The sequence below is a fragment of the Gossypium raimondii genome, chromosome 2 (genome assembly GCF_025698545.1).
Source record: "Gossypium raimondii isolate GPD5lz chromosome 2, ASM2569854v1, whole genome shotgun sequence".
NCBI classification, from domain to species: Eukaryota; Viridiplantae; Streptophyta; class Magnoliopsida; order Malvales; family Malvaceae; genus Gossypium; species Gossypium raimondii.
Window position 1 is genome coordinate 11,036,364 of NC_068566.1, and position 22,729 is coordinate 11,059,092.

The following is a 22,729-nucleotide window of genomic DNA, read 5'->3' on the forward strand; positions in this document are numbered from 1 at the left end:
TTAAACACATAAAAATTAGAGAATACTTTTTTAATACCATTTCAAGTATTCGTAGACAATTGCAAAATGCACTTTGAATGAAAGAAATTCAGTTGGTATGATAATAAATTTATAAATACTTTTATTTTTTAGTTGAATGATAGAAATTCAAGTATTTTTATCGAAATTTTACTGTATTTTATATTATCCTCATTTTTAAAATATATAAATTTGATTTAGTTTATATTTATAATTTTTATTGAGTTGGTATTATAAGTAATTCAGTTATTAGAATAATTTTTCAAATGTAAATGAAACTATTATAAATTAATTAAAATTTAATCATAATAAAATTTAAACATAAAACACAAATATATTAAACAATTGACTTTATCAATATAATCAAAGTATCAGCAAATATCATGGGTGTGCCACAAATCTTCTATTCATATAAATATATGTCTGTGTGGGGGCGAAGTCATGTTTGAAAGGAATCAGATTTTAATAATATATTTTTAGGATAATAAAAATATAATTTTATCATTTTAATAATTTATATTTTTATAATTAACTTAATTAAAATGGACAAACTTTGTTAGAAATAAAAGAAACGGAAATATTCAAGGCAGGGCAGGGCAGGGCAGTGCAGTGCGGGGCAGCAAATACCTATGAAAGTGGATGGGGATGGCTTCCTGTTTGTATGTATTTGAGACTCCCTTTCCCTTTTTACAGTGAAGGACTGAATAAGAGTTACCAACCGCAACAGGGGGAAAAAAGAAAAAGAAAAATAAAAACAGTCGAACATGCTCTGTTTAGAGTCATCTCATTCCTTTCTACTTGTGTCCTTCAAACCTCCTTAAAATTTGAAGCTTAAATCCCCACCTTCCATTTTTGCTTAGCAAAAATCTTACTTTCATTTTCCCTCTAATCTTCCAATATATTTTCTTTGAGCTTCTTTTTTTACTACCATCTGTCTAAATCTACCATTTCCTTCAACCTCTTCAAGGAAAAGAAATAGTAAAAGCCAGGATTTTTGTGAACTTAGCTCTAGTTTCTTCACTGACCCTTTGCTTCTCTTTGTCTGATTTTTTTTAGATGCATACTTCTTGCTCATCATTTACAGCAAAAGCTAAACCTTGCTCAAACTTTTATCAAGTCTAATTTATGTTTGATCTAGTTTTTTCTCTATCTAGTCTTAAAACTTTATTCTGTTAACCCTTTTAGACCGAGTTGTTTGATCAAACTCTATTTTTTATCTATTTTTTGCACTTAATTTTAGCTCAAAGTTTCAATCTTTTTTTTTTTTTAGAAACAAGAAAAATGGATCCTAAGGTTTCACAATTTGTGATTCTTCTACCATTAATCTCTCTTCTTATTGTTCAAACCCTCAATGCCTTGGATTCTTCTTCTGCTACAATACCCATGAATTGTACGGACACATCAAGATTATGCACATCTTTTTTGGCTTTTAAGCCGCAGGGAAACCAAAGTCTAGCAGTGATCCAGAGCATGTTTGATGTGATACCACAAGACATTACAGTTGAAGGAGAGGATAGCCATGGCTACATATTCATAAAAAAGAACTGTTCTTGCTTGACAACCTCCAAGAATTATGCAACAAACACAACCTTTACAGTGAGATCAAATCAAGGGTATGTCTATGACATGATTTTAGAGGCTTATGATGGGCTTGCAATGGTTCCAAATGTTAGCAGGCCGGCAAGGATTGGAGCTGTGGTGTCTTTGAGGCTGTTTTGTGGGTGTTCAAGTAGTTTGTGGAACTACTTGATGAGTTATGTGATGAAAGATGGGGACAGTGTGCAATCTTTAGCTAGTAGATTTGGGGTTAGCATGGATAGTATTGAGCAAGTTAATGGGATTTCAAATCCTGATAATGTCACTGTTGGTGCTTTGTACTATATTCCCTTGAATTCAGGTTTGCCTCAAAAATCATTTAAATTTTCCTGTTTATTCTTTTTACCATTTTCTGTGTGTGGTTTCTTAGGAATTTGCATGAGGAATGCTATTTGTTTGGAGATATGCATATTGAGTTGCTTTTCAAGAGATGGGCATTTATGATTTTGATGATACTTGCATAGTTTCTGAGAACTCTTTAAGTTTTGCAAATATAGGAGTTAACTAAGTTGGTAAAATAAGATTTTTGCCCATAGTTTATAATTAGGTATACTAAGGACTTGAAACTGGAGCCTACTTGGTTTCTATCTGAAGTCATAATGTGAACTTTGAGGGAAGGTGCTAATGTCATGGATTTTGGATATACAAACAATATCATATTAATGAAAGCAATAATGAGCTCATGCATATTCTTGTTTTATATCTGTGATTAGAATTGACAAATGTCTTTGCTTTATGATCTATTTCCTTGAATTACAAGGCTATTAATTGGTGTTTTTTCATTATGCCTTGTGCGTTGTTTGCAACTGGCAACGCATACCGGGAGTAGACATTTCTCGTTAATTTTGTTGGATTTACTTACTGTTTAGTTCTCCTCTTATAGCAGAAAGTTTTAGACTATAACTTGCTTATATATATTGCAGCTCCTGGTGAACCGTATCATGTGGAGAATGAGATCCCCCCAGCACCTGTTCCTGCACCGTCAGCTGATACAATTTCAGGTATGAATTGGTAAATCTAAGTGAAGGAAGTAAAGCCATGTTACTTGGACTGAAGTGTGAGTGTTGAATATAGGTATGTGTTTGACATGGGCATGCTAAATTTTCCCATGTTATTATGTGTCTTTAGCGGGTCATATCCCCACATCCATGTTCGATGGGTACAACAAGCAAAACGAAGTCAGCTGTACAATGCCAAGTACCAGCTGACAACTATAAATAAACGACATGATTCACAGTGTGATGTACGTCAAAATTGAAAATTTTAAGTTTTACATAACAAGATATGGATTCTAGCTCTGTTTAAGTTCTGAATTGCTAGTGCTGCTCCTTTCTCCAAAAAAAAAATGTTTGGCTGTTATGGTTTTCTTGTGTGTTATAATGTTACTTCTGTTCTGTTTGGTTGCCTGAATTATAGTAATGTCTGGTAAACACTCCTTGGTGAGGGGGGAATGTAAGTAATAGTTCGCTTGATTTTGTGCAAGAAATATAATGTAGTATATTTTAAACTTTTGTGCAGAAATTCAAGTAAGTCCTAAGGCTCATGTGCCATATGGATGGATCATCGGGGGATTGGGTGTTGGCCTTGCTCTCATTATATTAAGCATAGTTGTTTGTGTTTCCTTGAGATCATCGAGCTGCTTTGTTGAAGCTCGAGGAAGTCATGCCAAAGATCATGATGACAAGAGTTCTCACAAGTTTCATATTCTTCGGAAACCAAGTTTCTGCTGTGGTTCAGGAAGATACATTTGTGGCAAGTCCGAGAATTGGACCCAAACCAACGGCGAACCTAGTAACCACCAGATTACTATCCCAAATGGTTATTACACTCTGATCTGTTGCTAGCTCAAATACTGGCATGGAACTATATATATTACATACTAAACAAAGTAGATTAGTTAATTAAAATACTAATAGCACAATATATAACTCCAGACCTAACATCTGTTCTTACATTTGACCTAATTTGGTTCATAGCTTAGAGCTGCCTTTTATGACAACTCAGCTTGCCACCTTGACCGATCCACAACTCAGGAAGTCTAACTTTATTTTCTTGTCTTCTCTGTCAGCTCTAGGAACTGATGTACTTGATGTTGAGAAGCCTGTGGTTTTCACTTACGAAGATATTCTTTTTTCAACCGATGGGTTCTCAGATTCTAATCTACTTGGTCGTGGAATCTATGGTTCTGTTTATTTTGGTTTCCTTCGGGACCAGGTTTGTGTGTTTCTACTTCGGAATTCAGATCATATGATTGCGTCAAAGATGAGGAATTTAGATCATAAATTAACATTGAAAGTTTTCAAGAGAGCATTTAATAAAACTGTTCTATATTTTATTAACTACACAACTGAATTTAAATAAAGAAAAGAGTTATAACCTAATTGGGAAAATAATTCCGTTATTCTAATAAACTACTAAAAGATAAGGAAAATAATTCTCTTATTCTAATAAACTACTAAAAGATAAAATAAAATATTCTTAAAATATCTCAAATGATTTATTCTAAGATTTATCTACCCAAATAAGATTTATCTACCTAAATAACTTTAAAATATATCCCAAAATATATGGGTTTCACATATTTCAACACCCTCCCTCAAGTTGGTGCATATATATCAATCATGCCCAATTTGCTCACAAGAAAATCAAAGCTTGCACACTTGGCCTTCTTCAATCTTCTCCTTGATAAAATGTCTATCAATCTCAACATGTTTAGTTTTGTCATGCTGGACTAGGTTGTGAGCAGTACTAATGGCAGCTTTGCTATCACAATACAACTTCATTGGTAAAGTTATTGGTTTCCTCAACTCTTCTATAATTCTTTTTAACCACATCATTTCACAAATTCCTTGAGCCATTGATCTAAACTCAGCCTCTATACTGCTTCTTGCTACAACATTTTGTTTTTTTCTTCGCCAAGTCACAAGGTTTCCTTAAACAAATGTATAGTATCTTGATGTAGATTTTCTATCTGTTATTGAGCCTGCCCAGTTTGCATCTGTATAAGCTTCAATTCCTCTTTGTTCGAATTTCTTGAAGAATAAGCCCTTTCCAGGTGAACTCTTTAAGTATCTCAGAATCCGAAACACTGCTTCTTCATATTCCTCCAGTGGAGAGTGCATAAATTGACTCACTAAGCTCACTGCAAAAGCTATGTCTAGCATTGTATGTGATAAGTAAATTATCTTACCGACTAATCTTTGGTATTGCCCTTTATCAACTAATCGACCTTCTTTATTTCCAAATTTTACATTTGGATCAATTGGTGTGTTAGCTGGGCGGCAACCACTCATCCCAGCCTTTTTTAAAATTAGGATGTCAAAGCCTATAATGCCAAATCATAACCTTATCAAAACTGGAAGCAAAATTTAAACATAAAGTAGTTGTTGGTTGATTTAGATGGTCGTCGTCAAGAAAGTAAATTCCACCAGATTTTTTAGCATTGCCAATCATCCTACTCGAGACTATGTCCTGAAATTTACACATAGAGGAGTCAAATATAATATGACAATTCGAGGACTAGGATAATTTACTGACCGATATGAGATTACAAGCTAGATTTGACACATGGAAAACATCATTTAAAACCAAAGAAGGTGAAATTTTAACAGTGCCTTTTCCAGCTATTGCCGATAACGACCCATCTGCTACTTTGATTTTTTTGTTTCCTGCACAAGGTGTGTAAGTTGAAAAAAGAAAATGACTACTAGTCATGTGACCACTAGCTCTAGAATCAACGATCTACGTGTTTGTTTTACAAGCCTTGGCACTGAAAAAAGCTGAAAAATCAGTACCTGATTGGGCAAAGGAGGAAGAAGGATTATTGGATCAGTTAGGAAGATAAGAATTCATCTGAAATTGTGGTGATTGAAAAAATTTGTGTAGATGCTCTAGTTGTTCCTTAGTGAATCGAGACCCTTCTAGAGAACTTTGGCCCTCATAATTTTCATAAGTTGTTCCAACGGTAAAACTTTCTTTCTCTGTTTGATTGCTGGATCTCTTATCTCCAATGAAAGTTGTTTTAACCATAATGCTACTAGAGATAACCTAGCTTTGATACCATGAAAGTTTTCAAGAAAGCATTTAATAAAATTGTTCTATATTTTATTAACTAAACAACTGAATTTAAATAGAGAATATTCATAACCTAATTGGGAAAATAATTCCCTTATTCTAATAAACTACTAAAAGATAAAATAAAATATTTTTAGAGTGTCTCAAATGATTTATTCTAAGATTTATCTACCTAAATAACTTTAAAATATATCCCAAAATATATGGGTTTCACATATTTCAACAAACATTCTATTTATGTTTTGTTTATTTGATGCTTTTAGGAAGTTGCTATCAAAAGAATGACCGCTACAAAGACGAAGGAATTTATGGCAGAGATGAAAGTCTTGTGCAAGGTCCATCATGCAAATCTGGTAATGCTTCACTATGATAAGCAATTGTTTAAATTTTGAAACTTGCAAAGCTTTCTTCTAATTGTTCGAAGCCATTGACTCCCATTCTGATTTAATTTTGTTGAAGGTAGAGTTGATTGGCTATGCTGCAAGTGATAATGAGCTCTTTCTTATTTATGAATATGCTCAAAAGGGTTCCCTTAGAAGCCATTTACATGATCCCTTGAACAAAGGTAGGACTTTCAGTGCTTCTTGAGGTTTTATAATTTATTTCATTCTTTTAAGAATGACTTATTGCAGCTTTACTGGGTCGAATGTTTGATAACTTTTGATAATTCTAGTTTATATGAATTTGAAGCCTATGTATCAATGCTTCTTGAATAGTTGTGATGGAGCGAATGTGGGTACAAGGTTATAAAACTGTGCAACGTATAGTGCTGAAATGGATTGAATGTTGTAAACTACGGTGGTAGATCTTTCCTAACCGTAATGTGTTGAGAAGATGTTGATAGTAAATGCCATGATTAATAAGTAGCTAAATTATTGCTTGACAAACTTTCACAGTGAGGGGTGAGGCTATTTTTATTATCCCAGTGTTCCATGCCTTGTATTAAATAGAATGACCCAGTACATTCTATTCATAGATGGATGTAGCCGTGCATTTTTGAGTCTTTCAATTCCTGATGGCGCAGCCAGTCTGGTTTGTTGGAACTTCCATGGACTGGTCTTAGGCTACAGCAATACTGATTGCTTGTGTACTGATGAGGCTAGACTGAGTACCTTAATGGTAGATTCACTATGTTGAAGCACTATAAAAGTTCAGGATTTTGCTTGGCTGGACAAGGAGCCTAATTTCTAAATGCCGCTTGAGGCTCCCATATAAGTAATTATGAAGTTAGCTCCTACTCTTTTTTTTTTTTTTTTTTTTTGCTATAATAAGAAGCTGAAATCAGAATTTGGTGTTAATGATAAATTTACACAGCTTGTGCTCCTTTTATAAAATGTTTGAATGCAATTCTATGAGGTGCATGATCTGGATGTGGCATGTCCTGACCTGTGTATAATATCTTTGAGTCGTGAAATTCATGCTATAATTACACTGTGAATGTTTACTGGTTTGAAGGTCATACCCCACTTTCGTGGATAATGAGAGTTCAGATTGCACTTGATGCTGCTAGAGGCCTGGAGTACATCCATGAGCATACCAAAACTCATTATGTTCATCGAGATATCAAGTCAAGCAACATCTTGCTTGATGGTTCTTTCAGGGCAAAGGTTCTAATTACATTATTGGTGGTTTTGTGATTTAAGTGTGCTTGAGAACGTTTGATTGACACTTGTTCTCAAATCAGATTTCAGATTTTGGTTTGTCAAAGCTTGTTGGGAAGACAAATGATGAGGAAGCAACAGCAACAAAAGTTGTCGGTACATTTGGTTATTTGGCACCAGAGTAAGTAATGATATTGTTCTGTGTTGCTCTGACTCTTCAATTTTCTTGAAATGTTTGTGTTTGATATTCATTTCTGACACATGCGGATAAAGTACAGGGTTATAACCTTCCAAGGACCCTCCAAAATATATATAAATAGATAAAGTATCGTACCCGTATCTGACACTTGTATTTGAACCCAAGTAACGTAGATATTGTTATTTTCACTAAAAGTTCTGCTAAACTCTTTTAATTGTTCCATATTGTTTTCTTATAGATATTTGAGTGATGGACTTGCATCATCGAAAAGCGATGTGTATGCATTTGGTGTTGTTCTGTTTGAGATTATATCTGGAAAGGAGGCCATCATACGGACTGAAGGCAGTGCGATGAAAAACACCGAAAGACGTTCATTGGCATCTATTGTGAGTGTCATTGTAGCACATTCTAAGATACATGCTTTGCCTCTAGACAAGTGTAATGATCCGTGAGAAATGACATCTTTCTGAAACTAAATTTTAACATAAATTTTTTCTGAACGTAGTTTAGTTTTGCACATGGTTTGGTAGCTGAAAAGTTTAATCCCTGATGGTCTAAGTCGGAAACTGATAAAATAATCTAAAGAGCTAATATCTTTTTTCTTTTTCTTCTACTAATAAAACCCAAATCTCTTCTTATTGCAATTTTGCAGATGTTAGCAGCTCTCCGGAACACACCAGACTTGTTGAGCATATCAAACATGAAGGACTATATTGATCCAAGTATGCTGGATCTTTACCCTCATGATTGTGTCTTCAAGGTAAATTTCTTACCTTTATATTGTTGATTAATGCATTTGATGAAAATTCTCGATTGAGCATTCATAGTCAGTTATGACGTTCTGAAAGCTAGAAAATAAGGAGTTAGGGCTGCATTCACAAATCACAATATTCTGATTCAGCAACGGATCTCTGTGTGGTTTTGCTTTATTAGATGGCTATGTTGGCCAAGCAATGCGTGGATGAGGATCCTATTGTACGACCGGACATGAAACAAGTTGTGATAAACTTGTCACAGATCCTATTATCCTCAGTTGAGTGGGAAGCAACACTTGCTGGTAATAGCCAAGTATTTAGTGGGTTGGTCCAAGGAAGATAGTTATAGAGCAGAGGCCGCATTTCGTCTTCATACTTATGTGTGCATAGTTTAATGATATTCCAGAAGGAAAAAAAAGGAGGAAAAAGAAAAAAGAGAAAAATATGATATGCTAGTATTTAGGCAGCATTCCTTGGTTTTATCTCTTATTTCATCATGTGTCAGTATTGACGTTAGATTACATTTTATGCGGGTGAAAATTTTTTGATGTAAAATGCCACGTACAAGCATTTTGGGTTAACGCTTGTTTAGTAGATGGTTATTTCCTTATTTATATAATTGCTGTTTAGGGTTATAATTAAGCATTCCATTCAGTTATATTTTAAAAACTGTTTTAGCTAATAAAAAAAAAGGTTTGATATTTATGAAGAAGCATGATTGGGTCCAAAGGTTATCTTAAATGCATATTTTGCTTGTTCAATAGCTCGGCCTTTTTTGGTTACTTATCATCTCAAGAAGACCAGAAATAAAGAAAAATCCATCTCCACTGAATTGAACTATGGTCACAGCAAATTTATGATAGGAAAATAAGGGGGGGGATGATACATCTCGCCATCTTTATTTTATTTCCTCAAAAATGTTGTAAACGGGGGTTACCCCAATTTCATGCATTGCACCAATCAATCAGAGAAGTCATCTTCATCCCCACTATACTGACCCACATCTTGATGTCGTGCAAGCTTCCGTGGTCTTCCCACGCCATCTTCCGCATCCAACCTTCTCGAATTTCTGTCCCTTGTGTTGGAATAAACCTGATCGCATATCAGGAATGCATATATCAGAACTAGATTTCACCATACTTACGCTGCAAACTCCTCCAGCCACTGACTTCATTTTTTTGCTTGTAGGTATCCGTGTTTAACACCCGTATCAAACATATTCAGACATTAGTACATAGATATCCTCTTCCAAATATTTGGAAAAAGAACCTTCAAAAAAGAAAAAATTGAACATGCATACCTCCGGCTCTTTCAGTTCTATTGCAGCAGCTGTTGATCTCCTCCTTACAGTAATTCTGGAAGGTATAGGAAAATGTTCAATCTCATCACCAGATCTTCCCTCTCTGGCCCTCTTTTTTCTTAAATTAAGCTTTGTTGGAAGAGGCTGCAACATGGGAGTGTGTTACAATCACGAAACTAATCAACAGAATTTCTACCAAAGATGGATCAAAAAACATAAATTTTGCTCAAATGTATACCACATAGCGGGCATCTCCTTCATCGAATGAAACCAGGTATGTTGTTGGGTCATTTGCGCCATCACCCCGCACCTGTAAACAAGTCGGAAATCACTTATGTGGAGCTATCTCCAGATTGAGAAATGTAACATTACAGAAATCAGGTTACATACATCCCAGTGGTATTCGCGAACCCAAGAATATGAGATATCTTCGAGCTCGTCATACATATCCTTCGACAGCTGGCACCATTAAAAATGAAAATTGAAATGTAACTCACTTAAAACCAACAGATTTGAAGCTAGGCTGAAAAAAAAAACATTACTGCCTATGGATATATGATTCATTGAATGCAAAGCATATCTACCTCATCAAGGGAAGGCACCATGTATGCCAAAAATTTCTCAGGATTAGCTGGATCCGAGCTTGGTGCCACATAACTTTTCATAATGGCCTGCAATTATAGGAAAAAGTAGAAAACCAAGATCAATATCAAATGAAATCATTATATGGAATCAGTGGCCATTGTGTCCCACGGCCCATGGGTAATTTTATCTAAAATTTTCTTTTAATCTGCCAACAATAATTGCAGAGTTGATTAGGAACATCAGTCTGACAACATGCTGCAGTGATACTATCAACTATTTGTGGCATACTCACTGATAATATTAGGGCCTAGAGACAGCATGCAGATTAATTTCGGCAAAAAGCCCATGCCAAAAAAAAATTTTAACAAAGAAATCCTCCACACATCAACTTCTATTTTTTTTATCATAAATAATAACAGAATAACATGGCACACTTTTTTGATAACGTATTCTTCCACTAATCTTGCAGATTAGAGGATTCAACTTACCACAAAACAGAGTCAAGATATCAATGAACTATAGTAATGCAGGCGGTATGTGAGTCTCGAGATATTCACTAATTTTATAAGCACGGTACACAACCTATGTGCAGCATGCATGCAATAAAATATTTCTCAACTCACCCTTGATTCATGTTCATCACGAACAGAGTCATGAAGCTTGCTGAATATTTCCGAGTCAGCTGTAGGAGCACCATCAAATGCCACCATAACAAACTGATCATTGTGCCTGGTACAATCACATCATGGACAACACATATAAGGATGCTGTAACACAGCATAATGACTAATGATAGAAATCTAAAAGCATGGGAGCCCAAAAACTGAAGTAAAACCAAAAAGAATGGCTTGACTAATTCCATACCTATCAAAATCAGGTAAGAGAGGCATAACTTCAACGGGCTCTAAGTTTTTATTGGTTGCATGGACAGGACGTAACTTGGATGCCTCGAATGATGCCTCAATTTCTTTTATTTGTCTTTCCCTGATACAATTTCCAACATATTTAATGTCAGCAAGCAGTGGTAGTGGAAGTACACAAGTTTCTGGCAAATCTGATTTCAATAAAATTTCTCTTCAGAAGAGGTTTGAATAAAACAAACCTATTGTTAAGGTTTTCCAAAAGATTACGGCCTCCCTTAAGTTCTCGCAGTTCTTTTGCTTGCTTTTCAGTCAAAGACTGCAAGTGCCACATATATTTAGTTTTGTCACAGCTTCCAAAAGTAATCATCCAGAAGATCAAATATGAACACAGGTAGTTAGCAATTACCTGTTTCGTTGATTCCATACTAAGTGGAGAAATGTACTGTGTTTTAACAAGCCAAGAAACACCTTTATCAGTGGGTCTTTCTTTTCGTCTTATGCCATCTTTCTTTATAGGGGTTATAGCTACATCATCACGCAAGAGTTCCTCGTCTTCTGGGGCAAGAGGAGGTCTAACACTAGGAGGACTAATTAAAAAAAGAGAGAAGAGAATCAAAACCATAGCAACAAAAAGCAAAGGCAAAAGAAAAAATTTTAAGCAGCTGAATTACGATACTTGTACACACTGAGGTCAAGCAAATCCAGTGGTATCCCGAGATCTGGCTCAACAATAAGTTTAGGCTTGTACATTTTCTCTAGAGAGGTGATGGTGTATTTTGTAAACCTGTGAGAAAGACGTATACATTAACAAGAAATCTCAGAAAGGAATTAAATCATGACATCAAGACCAAGGACCAAAACCAGATTTTTTAAGTTTAAACTTTTACAAGTCCAATAATATTTTTCTCTGCAGATAAAGGAATACTAACTATAGATAACTAACGACAAAAATAAAAGAAAAATGGAAAATACATTCAATCAGACAATCAAAAAAAAATTTGGATCCTGGAGTTTTAAAAGGAGAAAATACAGTCATCATTCTTTGGAGCAAAACACTATTTCTTACCGATCTTTATCTTTCTTCAAGGCCATAAGTTTGGGCTGTGCACATGGATCAGGAAGTTCATTTCGGAATCTATATGATAAAAGTGTTTGTCATTATCAGATGTGAACTGCATAGCTAAATAGTCAAACAAGTAATCCAAAGGAACATTTTCCAAAATGAAAAAGAAATTTCACATGGGAAAATAAGGAAATTGCATGAAGAAATTAATGATCAAGTACAGTGTTCAGCCAAAATGTATTATTATACATGCAAATGCAAGGAACAGTGGGAAAGATCATTTTAATAAAACAAAAGGAAAAATCAAAATCCCATTGTTATCAAAACTACCGTAGTTACAATATGAGCAGATTCAACATGAAGAGAAAAGTACTGATTTTTTCAAGTTAATCCATGGTTCATCAACCTACTTATGCCAATGCCAATATCAGAGCCATATACATCACTAATTACTCTATCGAATTCCATCTTAAGTCATCCATGGATATCTCCAGAACAGCATAAATGGCAAAAGTAGGACAAGAGAAGGCATCATTCAACCTAAACTAGATAAACTCATTAAGGCAGGATCATAAACAAGAAATTTGAAAAGTTTAATACCTAACTTAGATATGACAAACGTGAAATTTAACAAGTTTGATATCTAAATTTGGTATGGCCTAAGAATCAAACAAAACTGTAAAGAAGAAAGAAAACATCATTTCCATATACTCACTTCAACTTGCACAAGAACGTAGTTGGCTTCTTTAATCTATTCTCAATCCTCTCACCACTCAAAAATGGTGTACCTCTCCTATCTCCCATCCGTGAGCCTATCATTGAACCATGCGCTTTGCTGGAAGACATTAATTGGGCCTTCTGCGACTCCTTCTTCTGCTGTCTATGCTTCTCCTCTTGTCTTTGCTTCTCAAAGTCCCTCTTCTTCCTCAACCTCCTCTCTTCCTCTGTCTCCACTCTTCCTGTATGTACATTTGGGTTCTTTACAGGGGGCACCATTGGCTTGTGCTCTCTACCAGCAATCCTGTGATTGGAATGCCCATGTTCACGCCTTCCAGAACCTGAAAAATCCCTATTCCCCACTTTACTGCGCTCACTTAACCTCTTGTCCCCAGCACTCTCCTTTGGAGGAGGCGGAGGTGGAGGAGAACTGGGAGGAGGAGGTGGAGGGATTGAAGAACCGGGAGAACTTGGGGGAGGCGGTGGAGGAGGTGGCTGCATTGCTTGATTGCCATACTGTGATGAGTACTGTGAAGGTGGATAGTATATTGGTGGCTGTGAGTTGAAGGTATTTTGCGGCACTGTTGGCAGAGGAGGGGGTGGGGGAGGTGGATAGGAAGAATCCGGAGGTGGCGGAGGCGGTGGGGGATAAGAATATTGCTGCTGTGGAGGTGGAGGCGGTGGCTGCTGCTGTTGTTGGGGCGGTCTTGAAGAAGGGTAATGATAATTTGATTTCAAATTCATTTGATTGTAATTTTGATCATAATGTTGTTGGGGTGGGAGAGGATTTTGATTTGGTGGGGGTGGAGGAGGAAAGGATTGTGGTGGGAATGACCTATACGAGGCCATTCTTCTTCTCTTTTATTCACTTTATCACAGTATCAAAAACAGAGATAAATCAATAAGAAAGCCGCATAAAAGAACAGTAAAACATGAAACTTGAGATTTTGAATTCTGGGCTTCTTTTTTCTCCTAGTTTTCTTGAAGAAATTTATTCAAATTGGAAAACCTTCAACTCGAATTTGAAATGTCCTATTTTCCTTTCAAGAAAAAAAAACCCTAAAGGAATAGATTCAAAACATTGAAATCCTAATTTCCAGAATTCAGCTGAAGTAGCTAAAACCCTAGCAAAATCAACCGCCAAAAATTTTTAATTTAATCAGGTCGGCAAAAAAAAATTTGTGGGAAGAAAGCGTTAAATGAGATAAACAGAGCAACGAATTGAACTCTCAATTCCACAAACCCTAGGAAAAAGATAGAGACTGATCTGGAATCTAACCAGTAAATACTTAAAAGCAAAAACCAGCTCCTACTGTATTAAAGGGAGAAAAAAGAAACCTAACCAATTGAAATCCGAACTAATATATGTTTATTATTTACAGCTCTAAGCGAAAACCAAAATGCGTGAGTGAGTGACCGGAAAAAGTTTGCCGGAACGGAGAAGGGGATAATATCCTCTTTTACTTGACTTTGGATTTATTTTTGGGTTTTATATATTCAGGATTATTTCTTTGTTTTTTCCGATGTTATTGAAATCCGGAGTTAGGATGAGAACTAGTTGAGTCGTGAACTTCAGTTGAACCGCGATCTATAAACTGAATGAACCAATGCAAAACCAGTTAAACCGACTTTTGCAACCCAAATCCATCGAAAACACACCAAACCCTAAAAAATTTAATCAATCCAACCCAATCACCCAACCTAAATTAATAAAGTAAAAAAAAAAAACCCCCTAAATTCCTTAATCTGTCTTGTACCTACTAAAACACTTGAAGAAGAAAAGAACAACTCTGCTGCTCGTTGCTCTGCCATGTTGAGACGGGTCAAATTCTCAAGTCTTAATTAGCTGTTAAGTTAGTTAAAAAAAACGACAGTGTTTAATCTTTTATGTTTAGAAACTTCAAAAAAACGTAGAGTTTAAGGGAGGGTTAGACGCAGCGTTTCAGTGTTGATGAAGGGAATTGAGTAAAATGGTGCGTTTCACTCTAATATTGCACATGTCTAACAAAATTTCAAATTGGTTGTAACGGCCTGGTGGTTATAATTGCCCAAGGGCCCAAGAAGCAGTTATGCAAAAATTTGAATGCCAAGTTTAGTCTCTCTTCTTCTCTTTCTCTCAAAATTTTCTCTCTTTTCTGTTTTCTGCAAACTCCAGCATCACATGTGCCAACGGCTGCCTCTCTACTTCTTTTCAACTCTTCTCTTATCTCAAGTTTCAACCTTAATTGTTGTTGATCATTGTCTCTAACCATTGCCGACCACCGTTTCTTGCTTTGAAGATTATTTTGGAGAGTCAATGATAAGATTTTCATTATCTTTTGTTTTTTTTCCTTCCTCTTTATTTTCAAGAAAATTAAGCATATATGTCAATTGTAAAAAAAATTAAGGTTTGATATCGTTTTATTTGGAAATTACGGAAATAAGTCAATTTTGGAGAGAGAAGACAAAAAACACGTGTAGGAAGCGCTTTCAGGTGACATGGATTAGAGAGGTGAAAATACGCTGGTTTAAAAAATTACAGAGCACATTTTCACCACATGGTGTTGCCTTGTACCAAAGTCGGATTTTTAAAAAAAAATTATATAAACGGTTAGAATATCACCGTCATTGAGTTTCTAACCTTGGGATCAATGGCAAGTTGACCAACGGTAACACTTTTTTCTCCAATGTCAACATTTTTTTCTCCAAAGGACATTTTTTTCCTATATATACATGTTTATTTTCAAAAAAATGTATTCAATCTTATTTATCTATTCTCTCAATTCTCTCAATCTTATACATTTATTCTCGCAATTTTCTCTACTATTTTATTCTTAATGTTTTTCATTCAATTTTACTAAATTTTTTATTTTGTAATTTCTTTAATTTTATTTCATTTTCATAATTTTAAAAATGTCAATGTCTCTAATTCAAGTTGGGTATAGAGTGTTACATGAGACTTGAAAATCAAGTCTCGATACTCAGGCTACCATGTCTTAAGACTTTTATCTAGTCCCAAGACATAAATCTAGAACTATAGGAAAATAGTATTCCAGGTCATGCAATCATGTCTCTATATGCCTCCTTGCAAGATATATGTCAAACAAAAAGTATGAAAACATGTTTAACACATGGAAACAAGTCCATAACATAAAAATTCCTTATCATAACCGTTTTCAATCAAAATTTGACTAGATGAGTAGATTATATGCATAAAACCAATACGCAAGTTCATTAAAAACTGTGACATCCAGCATTTGATCCAGTCGTTGAGTCCTAATGCGAGACCCATATTAGTTGCTAGAGTAATTTAATCTAGCTTATACTTTAAATTCAATAAGAAAGTCAAACATAAATCCATTCATATCAAACCATTTCAATTGATTAAATTCATTATTAAAACTTTTAAAACAATTTAGAAATATTTTAAAACAATTCCTAAGTGTTCAGAGGTCATCAGGACTTAGCACGGGTCTCTAGGAGTCGAAACAACTCAAAACAAGGGAGAGACAATGTTCTGTCATAACTGTATAGGTACAAGTGAGAATTTGTACTGATACAAGTCCCTACTATCGTACACTTTTACTTTCACTAACTTACTTGTTGCGATACAGTTTAGCATATGTATAGATACAACTATGCTAGGACCCAAAAATCACCTCAAAACTCACCTAAATTGATCTTTAACATCACCAATTCAAAACCATCACTTATTATACTAAAAAAAACACCATGTACACTCATAATAACACATTCAAACATCATGGAAACAATCATTCTAAATTGTCATTATACTTAACTACAAGGTTAACTTACTTGGCAAGTAAGTGACTCATCATTCATATGCATAATATTCATATCCCTTTTAACTTACATTAACTATGGCATACAAGATGTTAGCAAAGTTGCTGGAGACTATTTTAGTAAACTGTTTAAGTCTATTGCTACTCCAAATGTTGAGAATTATATCAATGGCATTCAAATTAAGGTTACTTAATATATGAATGCTAAGCTGGCTAAGGATTTCACGGATGAGAAAATCATTGATGCCTTCAACCACATGGATTCGCGCAAAGCCTTGGGGATTGATGGCCTCTCGGGGATTTTCTTTAAAGAGAATTGGGAGGTTGTGGGTAAAAATGTCCTTAAACTTTGCTATGAAATTTTAGATGGCAACAAGGATATCTCTTGTATTGATGAAATGATTATTGTGCTTATTTCTAAGATTAAAGACCCTGTGGACATGACTAACTTTAGACCTATAAGTTTATGCAGGGTGATCTACAAGATTATTGCAAAGGTTTTAGCGAACTGTTTGAAGACCACTCTTCCTTTTTGCATCAGTTAGAACTAAAGCGCCTTTGTCCCGGGCCGGATGATCCATGACAACATCCTTATTGCCCATGAGATGATGTACTATCTCCAAAGCTCAAAGAATGGTCTAAACAAAGGGCTCGTCATTAAGCTCGATATGAGCAAGACGCATGACTAGGTGGGATGGAATTTCTTTGAAAAAGTTATGAAGAAGATGGGTTTTGAAGATGCTTGGATCGATAAAGTCATGCAATGTGTTAAAATGGTGAAATATGTGGTGAAATGTAACATGACTCTTTTAGAGACTATCATTTCGGATGGGGTCTTTGACAAGGGGACTCCCTCTCTCCTTACCTATTCTTATTTTGTATGGAAGCATTCTCGAGAATGCTTTTAAATACGCAAGAAGCCAACCTAATTAGAGGCATTAGGGCTAGCTGAAATGGCCCTTGTGTAAATCACTTATTTTTCACTAACGATGCTTTTCTTTTTATCAAGTACAACAAAAAGGAAGTTGAGGATTTCATGAGAATCCTCAGAGATTTACTATAATGCCTCTAACCCGTATTCAATACTGAAATAGGGTTACGGAGTATTACCGGACTTATAGAATCAAACAATCATACATTTCATAATTATTTCTCATTCAAATTAAAAATCATTCAAATTCATTCATATAGTCCCTAATACGAGCCCTCGAGGCCCCAAAAAGACATTAAAAGTGGTTTGGGACTAAACTGAGTACTCAAGGAATTCTTTTAAAAACATGGAAATTTTTCAAAGTGCAGGGGACACACACCCGTGCGGCTAGGCCGTGTGTCTCACACAGCCAAGTGACACGCCCGTGTCTCAGGTCATGTGGCTGTTCGAAATGGGGACACGCAGTCGTGTCCTAGCCTGTGTCTTACCTCGTGTAACTCACTAACTTGAGTCATATGGCCAGATCACACGCCTATGTGCCTGGCCGTGTACCCTTCAAAATGGCCTCACACGCTCGTGTGCCAGGCCGTGTGAAAACTGGAGGGTATACTGACTTGTGCCACATGGCCAAGCCATACGTCTGTATGCTAGGCCGTGTGAAGCTACTGACTTGATTTATATAAAAGTATCAGAGGACACATGGTCGTGTCACCTGATCGTGTGTCACACACGGCTGAGACTTGCGCCCGTGTCTCTGCCCCTATGGACAAAAATAGGTCATTTTCCAAGCCATATTTCTCACCCAATGTGGTACCAACCTAAGCTCAACAATGCACATACAAACATGGCCTAAATAAGCATTCAAAACCAACCAATATCAAGTTTATAACCTGTAATATCCACACATACAACAATATCCATAAACACATCCATTGACCACTTATAACCTATCAAAATATGCTTCCAAAATGTGCCTAAATGGTCATCACTTATATGAGGCATTGTGCCTAAAACTAAACATACATACTACATCTCAACTTCAACCATTTGATACCCAAAATACCAATTCACAACATGGCATTCCCATAGCAACTAAACACCACATAACATAAGGCCTTTTACACACATATATATACATAACAAAAATATACCAAAACAAGCCAAATAAAATGGCTAAATACACAACAAAACATATAGACCACATTAGCCACAATACCTATACATGTCATTTAACCAAAATATAAAATCTCAAGTACCAAAATAAGTGTTTGATAGTGTGAGGCAGTCTCTGACAACTCCCAACAGAGCGAGCTTCCGAATCACTATAAAACATGGAGAATAAAACAGAGTAAGTAATTAAACTTAGTAAGTTCGTATAACTAATAAATACAACTTACCAAATCAACCACGATTTAGGTAAACAAAAATTAAGGCATATTTTAACTCCAATTGGCCCAAAGCCTAACAAATAATTCACAATCATGTTAGCCATGTACAAATACATCAATTATGAAATACTTCCTGTATTTCACATGAATACATGTACTAGTTCGTATCGAACTCGTATAACTTAGTATCATCACCGTGCCCATTGAACCATTTGGAATACTATCGAATACTCGGGTATCTCGCACACTAAGTGCCAATACGTGGTCAACACCATATCTATCTCATATCTCATATCTCATATAGATGCTTACTCTCGATCCATCACTAGGTCTGCTCACACAAGCTGTCAGTCAAGACGTAGCTACACGGTGCTGCTCACACAAGCTGTAAAGTAACCGCAACACATGCCGAAAACTCAGCCACCGGTAAGACGTATGAGACCAGCACCCGAAACATGGTAATCCCTAATGACATGTCATTCGTATCCTATCTATTCCTAAGGTTCAACTGGGATTCCATATGATGTCGAAACTTCGTCGAATGTCTTCCTTGGTTCAAATCTTGTTGGTAATAATTTTGAATCTTTTTTGTACTTGTTGCATTTATTTTTTTAATCAATTAACTCTTCAATATTACATTAATATATATTATTAGTACAATAGTATAGACGGATTGACAATTTGAGCTACAATATTATGAATATTAACTACAATACATAATTTGAGCTACATATTACGGTAATACATTAATATATATTATTAGGGCAAAATACCAAAACAAAGGGAATTACACATAAAGCCCTATTTTTAAAATTTACGAAATAGGCCGGTATTTTATTATTTAGGAATGGGTCATTTTCCGAAATCGCGTCACGTCGGTAGCGATGTCGGGGACGTGTCGACAAATCGCTTCCTCGTAGGCACGATTTGTGTCCACGTAAGCAAATCGTGCTGACGTGGATGCGATTTGCTGACACGTCCCCTGACATCGCGCTGACGTGGACGCGATTTCGTGGAAAATGGCCCATTCCGGTAAATAATAAAATATCGGGCCCATTTCGGTAAATTTTTAAAAAATAGGGCTTTTTTGGTATTTTGCCCGATATAAAATGATGATATTAGATATTTATTTTATTTATCATCTTTTATTTATTTCAATTTCCAATTTAGTTCTTTTTTTTCTAATTTTCCATGGATGAATCATCAAAAATATCTACTAACTTTCTCAATGGTCTAATTGCCATATAAGGACCTTAAATTTTGAATTCTACAGCTATTTGCTACCTATAGCTACTAGAATTCAACTTTAGCATTTTATGCAATTTGATCCTTTCCTCCTAATTAAATTTAAAATTGGTAAAATTCTCTTATCAAAATTTTCATACGCATTTCTTATCATAATGAAAATTATTCAATATTATTAAAATAAATTTTCTTTCTGACTCGGATTTGTGGTCCCAAAACCACTGTTCCGATTTCACTGAAAACGGGTTGTTATAAGATGTCTAGTTCCAACCTTTTTTACTTAAGAAATCAACACTCATAGATGTCGACTTCAAGCAAACATAAGCTAGTAGATCCCCTTCCCCTCTCCTATAAGTTATCTAGTTTCCTAGTAAAAAAAACATTTTAAAACAATTCTCTCAAAATCCTTTCATCCTTAATTCTTTTAAAAACATTCCAATAACTTGCAAATTCTCTACATCTCAATTAATCAATTAAGAATTTTTTATAATTAATAAATTAGTGGTATGAAAGTTGTCAATAATTTTTAAACCAATATTATGCTATTGTTGTGATTATCAAATCTTTGAAAGTAAATTTGTAAGTATCTTTAGTGTTAATATTGTGTTATTATTGTTGTTACAATTGTTAAAATGACCAATATATGGTATAAGAAAGTTTTGTTATTTTGTATGATATTCGTTGAAATAAGTTAGTGTTAATTTTGTTGGATTATTTATTTTAAAAATTATTCAAATAATTAGAATTGTTATGCTATTATTGTTGTTACATTTGTTGAATATGTTCTACATATGGTGCCTATAAGTTGTGCTATTATTTTGCTTTCTATTGAACTAAATTAGTGGTAATCTTATTGGATTATTTATTATTAAAATTGTTGAAATCTTTAGAATTGTTTGTAATGTTTGAAATTTAATATTTGATGACTTCAAGATAGAATATATTGATTTACTACACAAACCCATTTGAATGGAGATATGATTTTGACTAATTATAGAGTTGTATTCTATTTGGATATGACCTTTAAGAGTGATGTTTCTCTAGATAACATGAAAAGTAGGATCCTAAGGAAAATCCAAGCTAGAGGCACTAAGTGGATATCCAATATGAAGTATAGATTTCTAGGGTACAACAAAAGAGGGTGTAAATACATTTTAGTGAATCTCAAAGATAATAAAGAGCTTAAGATTATGGTGTTTGGGCATCAGAAAAGCGAGGATGTTGTAGTGGAGTTATTAGTGGAAGTCAAAGATATTCTTGATAGAAGATACAAATTTTGAATTATAGAAACCCATCAACTATCCTAGTGCCTCCATATCATTTGTAAATTCCATCAATGGTAGATAATTTGGGTCCCTTTCCTGATTACTGTACTTAAGGCCTAATTGGTAAAAAAAACCTTCAATGACGAATAATCTTGGTGCCTATCTTGAATATTGTACTCAAAATCCCATGATGTCAGATATTCACTTTTATGACAAGATGCTAGTTATGCCCATGTGTTAGGCCGTGTGTGAGACACACGCTTGTCTCTCTGCCCGTATGGACGAAAATAGGTCATTTTAAGGCCACTTTTCTCACCCATTTTGATATTAACCTATACAAAATATTTCAATACATCAATACATCCCAAACAAGTAATCAACACAAGCCAAAATCATGTTTGACATAATATCACAAATACTCAATTACTTAAACTTACTTATTTAATCCATCTTATTGATTTATCAACATCTATTACCATTTACATACATACAAGCATATATCATTCATAACCATATTTATAAGTACTTCATTTCCAAACCAACTCTATACATGCCATATAAACCAAAGTATTCATTGCATAAGCTACCAGATTATGTTGGATAGTGTGGCTTGATGTGTTGATCTGATCTCCCGACCTCACGTTAATCTACAAGAACATTAAACAACACAAGTAAGCTTAAGGAAACTTAGTAAGTTTGATGGCTTTAAATATAAATCTTACCAAACCTACTATAACACATCAACTAAAATAAATTCATTTAATGTACTTTCCCTGTCAATCACAACTTCAATCGATGAATACACTTAGTTCAGATCAATGCCAACAATAAAAATAATTCTTCCGATATTAATTTCATAATTTCACTTACCAACCCTTACCAAATCAGAGAACAACTTACGGATATGAGTACCTCGTATTTGGAAGCCCGAAGGCTACACAGAAGCACATAAGTGCTAAATAGAAACTCGTAAGGGTTGAACGGAAGCTCATAGGAGGTGAAGGGAAACCCATAAGGGTTAAATTGAAGCTCAAAAGAGCTGAACGAAAACCCACTAGGGTTAAACAGAAACTCATATGAGTTAAGAGAAGCTCGCATGAGTTAAACGGAAAGTAAACACGAAAGTTTACAACAAATGCTAAACCTCGGTTTACTTGGGTAAATTACCGTCAATTGATCCTTTGCTATTCGCCACATAATGATGGTACTCAATCCCGCATTCCACTTTAATCGGATATTCATTTCAATTCATAATTTAACAATATTTCATTTTTCAACAATATGCTAAATACATAATAAATTTAACAGCACTCTATTTTTCAACAATTTATTAAATATGTAACATCA

At 34.9% G+C, this 22,729-nt stretch overlaps 2 protein-coding genes across 3 annotated transcripts; one reads left to right on the forward strand and one right to left on the reverse strand.

Annotated features, from left to right (window-relative positions):
- Positions 1-706: 706 nt before the first annotated feature.
- On the forward strand, positions 707-8,881 carry LOC105788018 (lysM domain receptor-like kinase 3). Its single transcript, XM_012614687.2, has 11 exons — positions 707-1,915; positions 2,538-2,615; positions 3,133-3,432; positions 3,683-3,828; positions 5,952-6,041; positions 6,148-6,253; positions 7,144-7,295; positions 7,373-7,470; positions 7,727-7,874; positions 8,141-8,248; positions 8,422-8,881. Exons 1-11 carry the CDS (start codon positions 1,300-1,302, stop codon positions 8,584-8,586), a joined length of 2,007 nt encoding a protein of 668 aa, XP_012470141.1. The 5' UTR covers positions 707-1,299; the 3' UTR covers positions 8,587-8,881.
- Positions 8,882-9,050: 169 nt separating this feature from the next.
- LOC105788017 (protein PAF1 homolog) lies at positions 9,051-14,629 on the reverse strand. 2 transcript variants are annotated; one of them, XM_012614684.2, is made up of 12 exons: positions 12,770-14,626; positions 12,058-12,126; positions 11,668-11,775; positions 11,398-11,578; positions 11,231-11,307; positions 10,993-11,112; positions 10,752-10,857; positions 10,128-10,214; positions 9,934-10,002; positions 9,782-9,853; positions 9,544-9,687; positions 9,051-9,335 (listed from the first exon to the last, which is right to left on the reverse strand). In XM_012614684.2, exons 1-12 carry the CDS (start codon positions 13,618-13,620, stop codon positions 9,204-9,206), a joined length of 2,016 nt encoding a protein of 671 aa, XP_012470138.1. In that variant the 5' UTR covers positions 13,621-14,626; the 3' UTR covers positions 9,051-9,203. The 2 variants fall into 2 exon arrangements, with proteins under 2 accessions (XP_012470138.1, XP_012470140.1); XM_012614686.2 differs by having other exon boundaries at positions 9,277-9,424; positions 12,770-14,629.
- Between the last annotated feature and the right edge of the window lie 8,100 nt (positions 14,630-22,729).

Bases quoted from the DNA above. Each gene is read 5' to 3' on its own strand.
- LOC105788018 (XM_012614687.2), top strand. From the start codon at position 1,300: ATGGATCCTAAGGTTTCACAATTTGTGATTCTTCTACCATTAATCTCT. The intron at 2,616-3,132 runs GTATGAATTGGT...ACTTTTGTGCAG, and splicing joins GTCAGCTGATACAATTTCAG to AAATTCAAGTAAGTCCTAAG. The intron at 7,471-7,726 runs GTAAGTAATGAT...GTTTTCTTATAG, and splicing joins TTTGGTTATTTGGCACCAGA to ATATTTGAGTGATGGACTTG.
- LOC105788017 (XM_012614684.2), bottom strand. From the start codon at position 13,620: ATGGCCTCGTATAGGTCATTCCCACCACAATCCTTTCCTCCTCCACCC. The intron at 11,776-12,057 runs GTAAGAAATAGT...TCTTTCTCACAG, and splicing joins TTGAAGAAAGATAAAGATCG to GTTTACAAAATACACCATCA. The intron at 9,854-9,933 runs GTATGTAACCTG...ACTTGTTTACAG, and splicing joins TTCGCGAATACCACTGGGAT to GTGCGGGGTGATGGCGCAAA.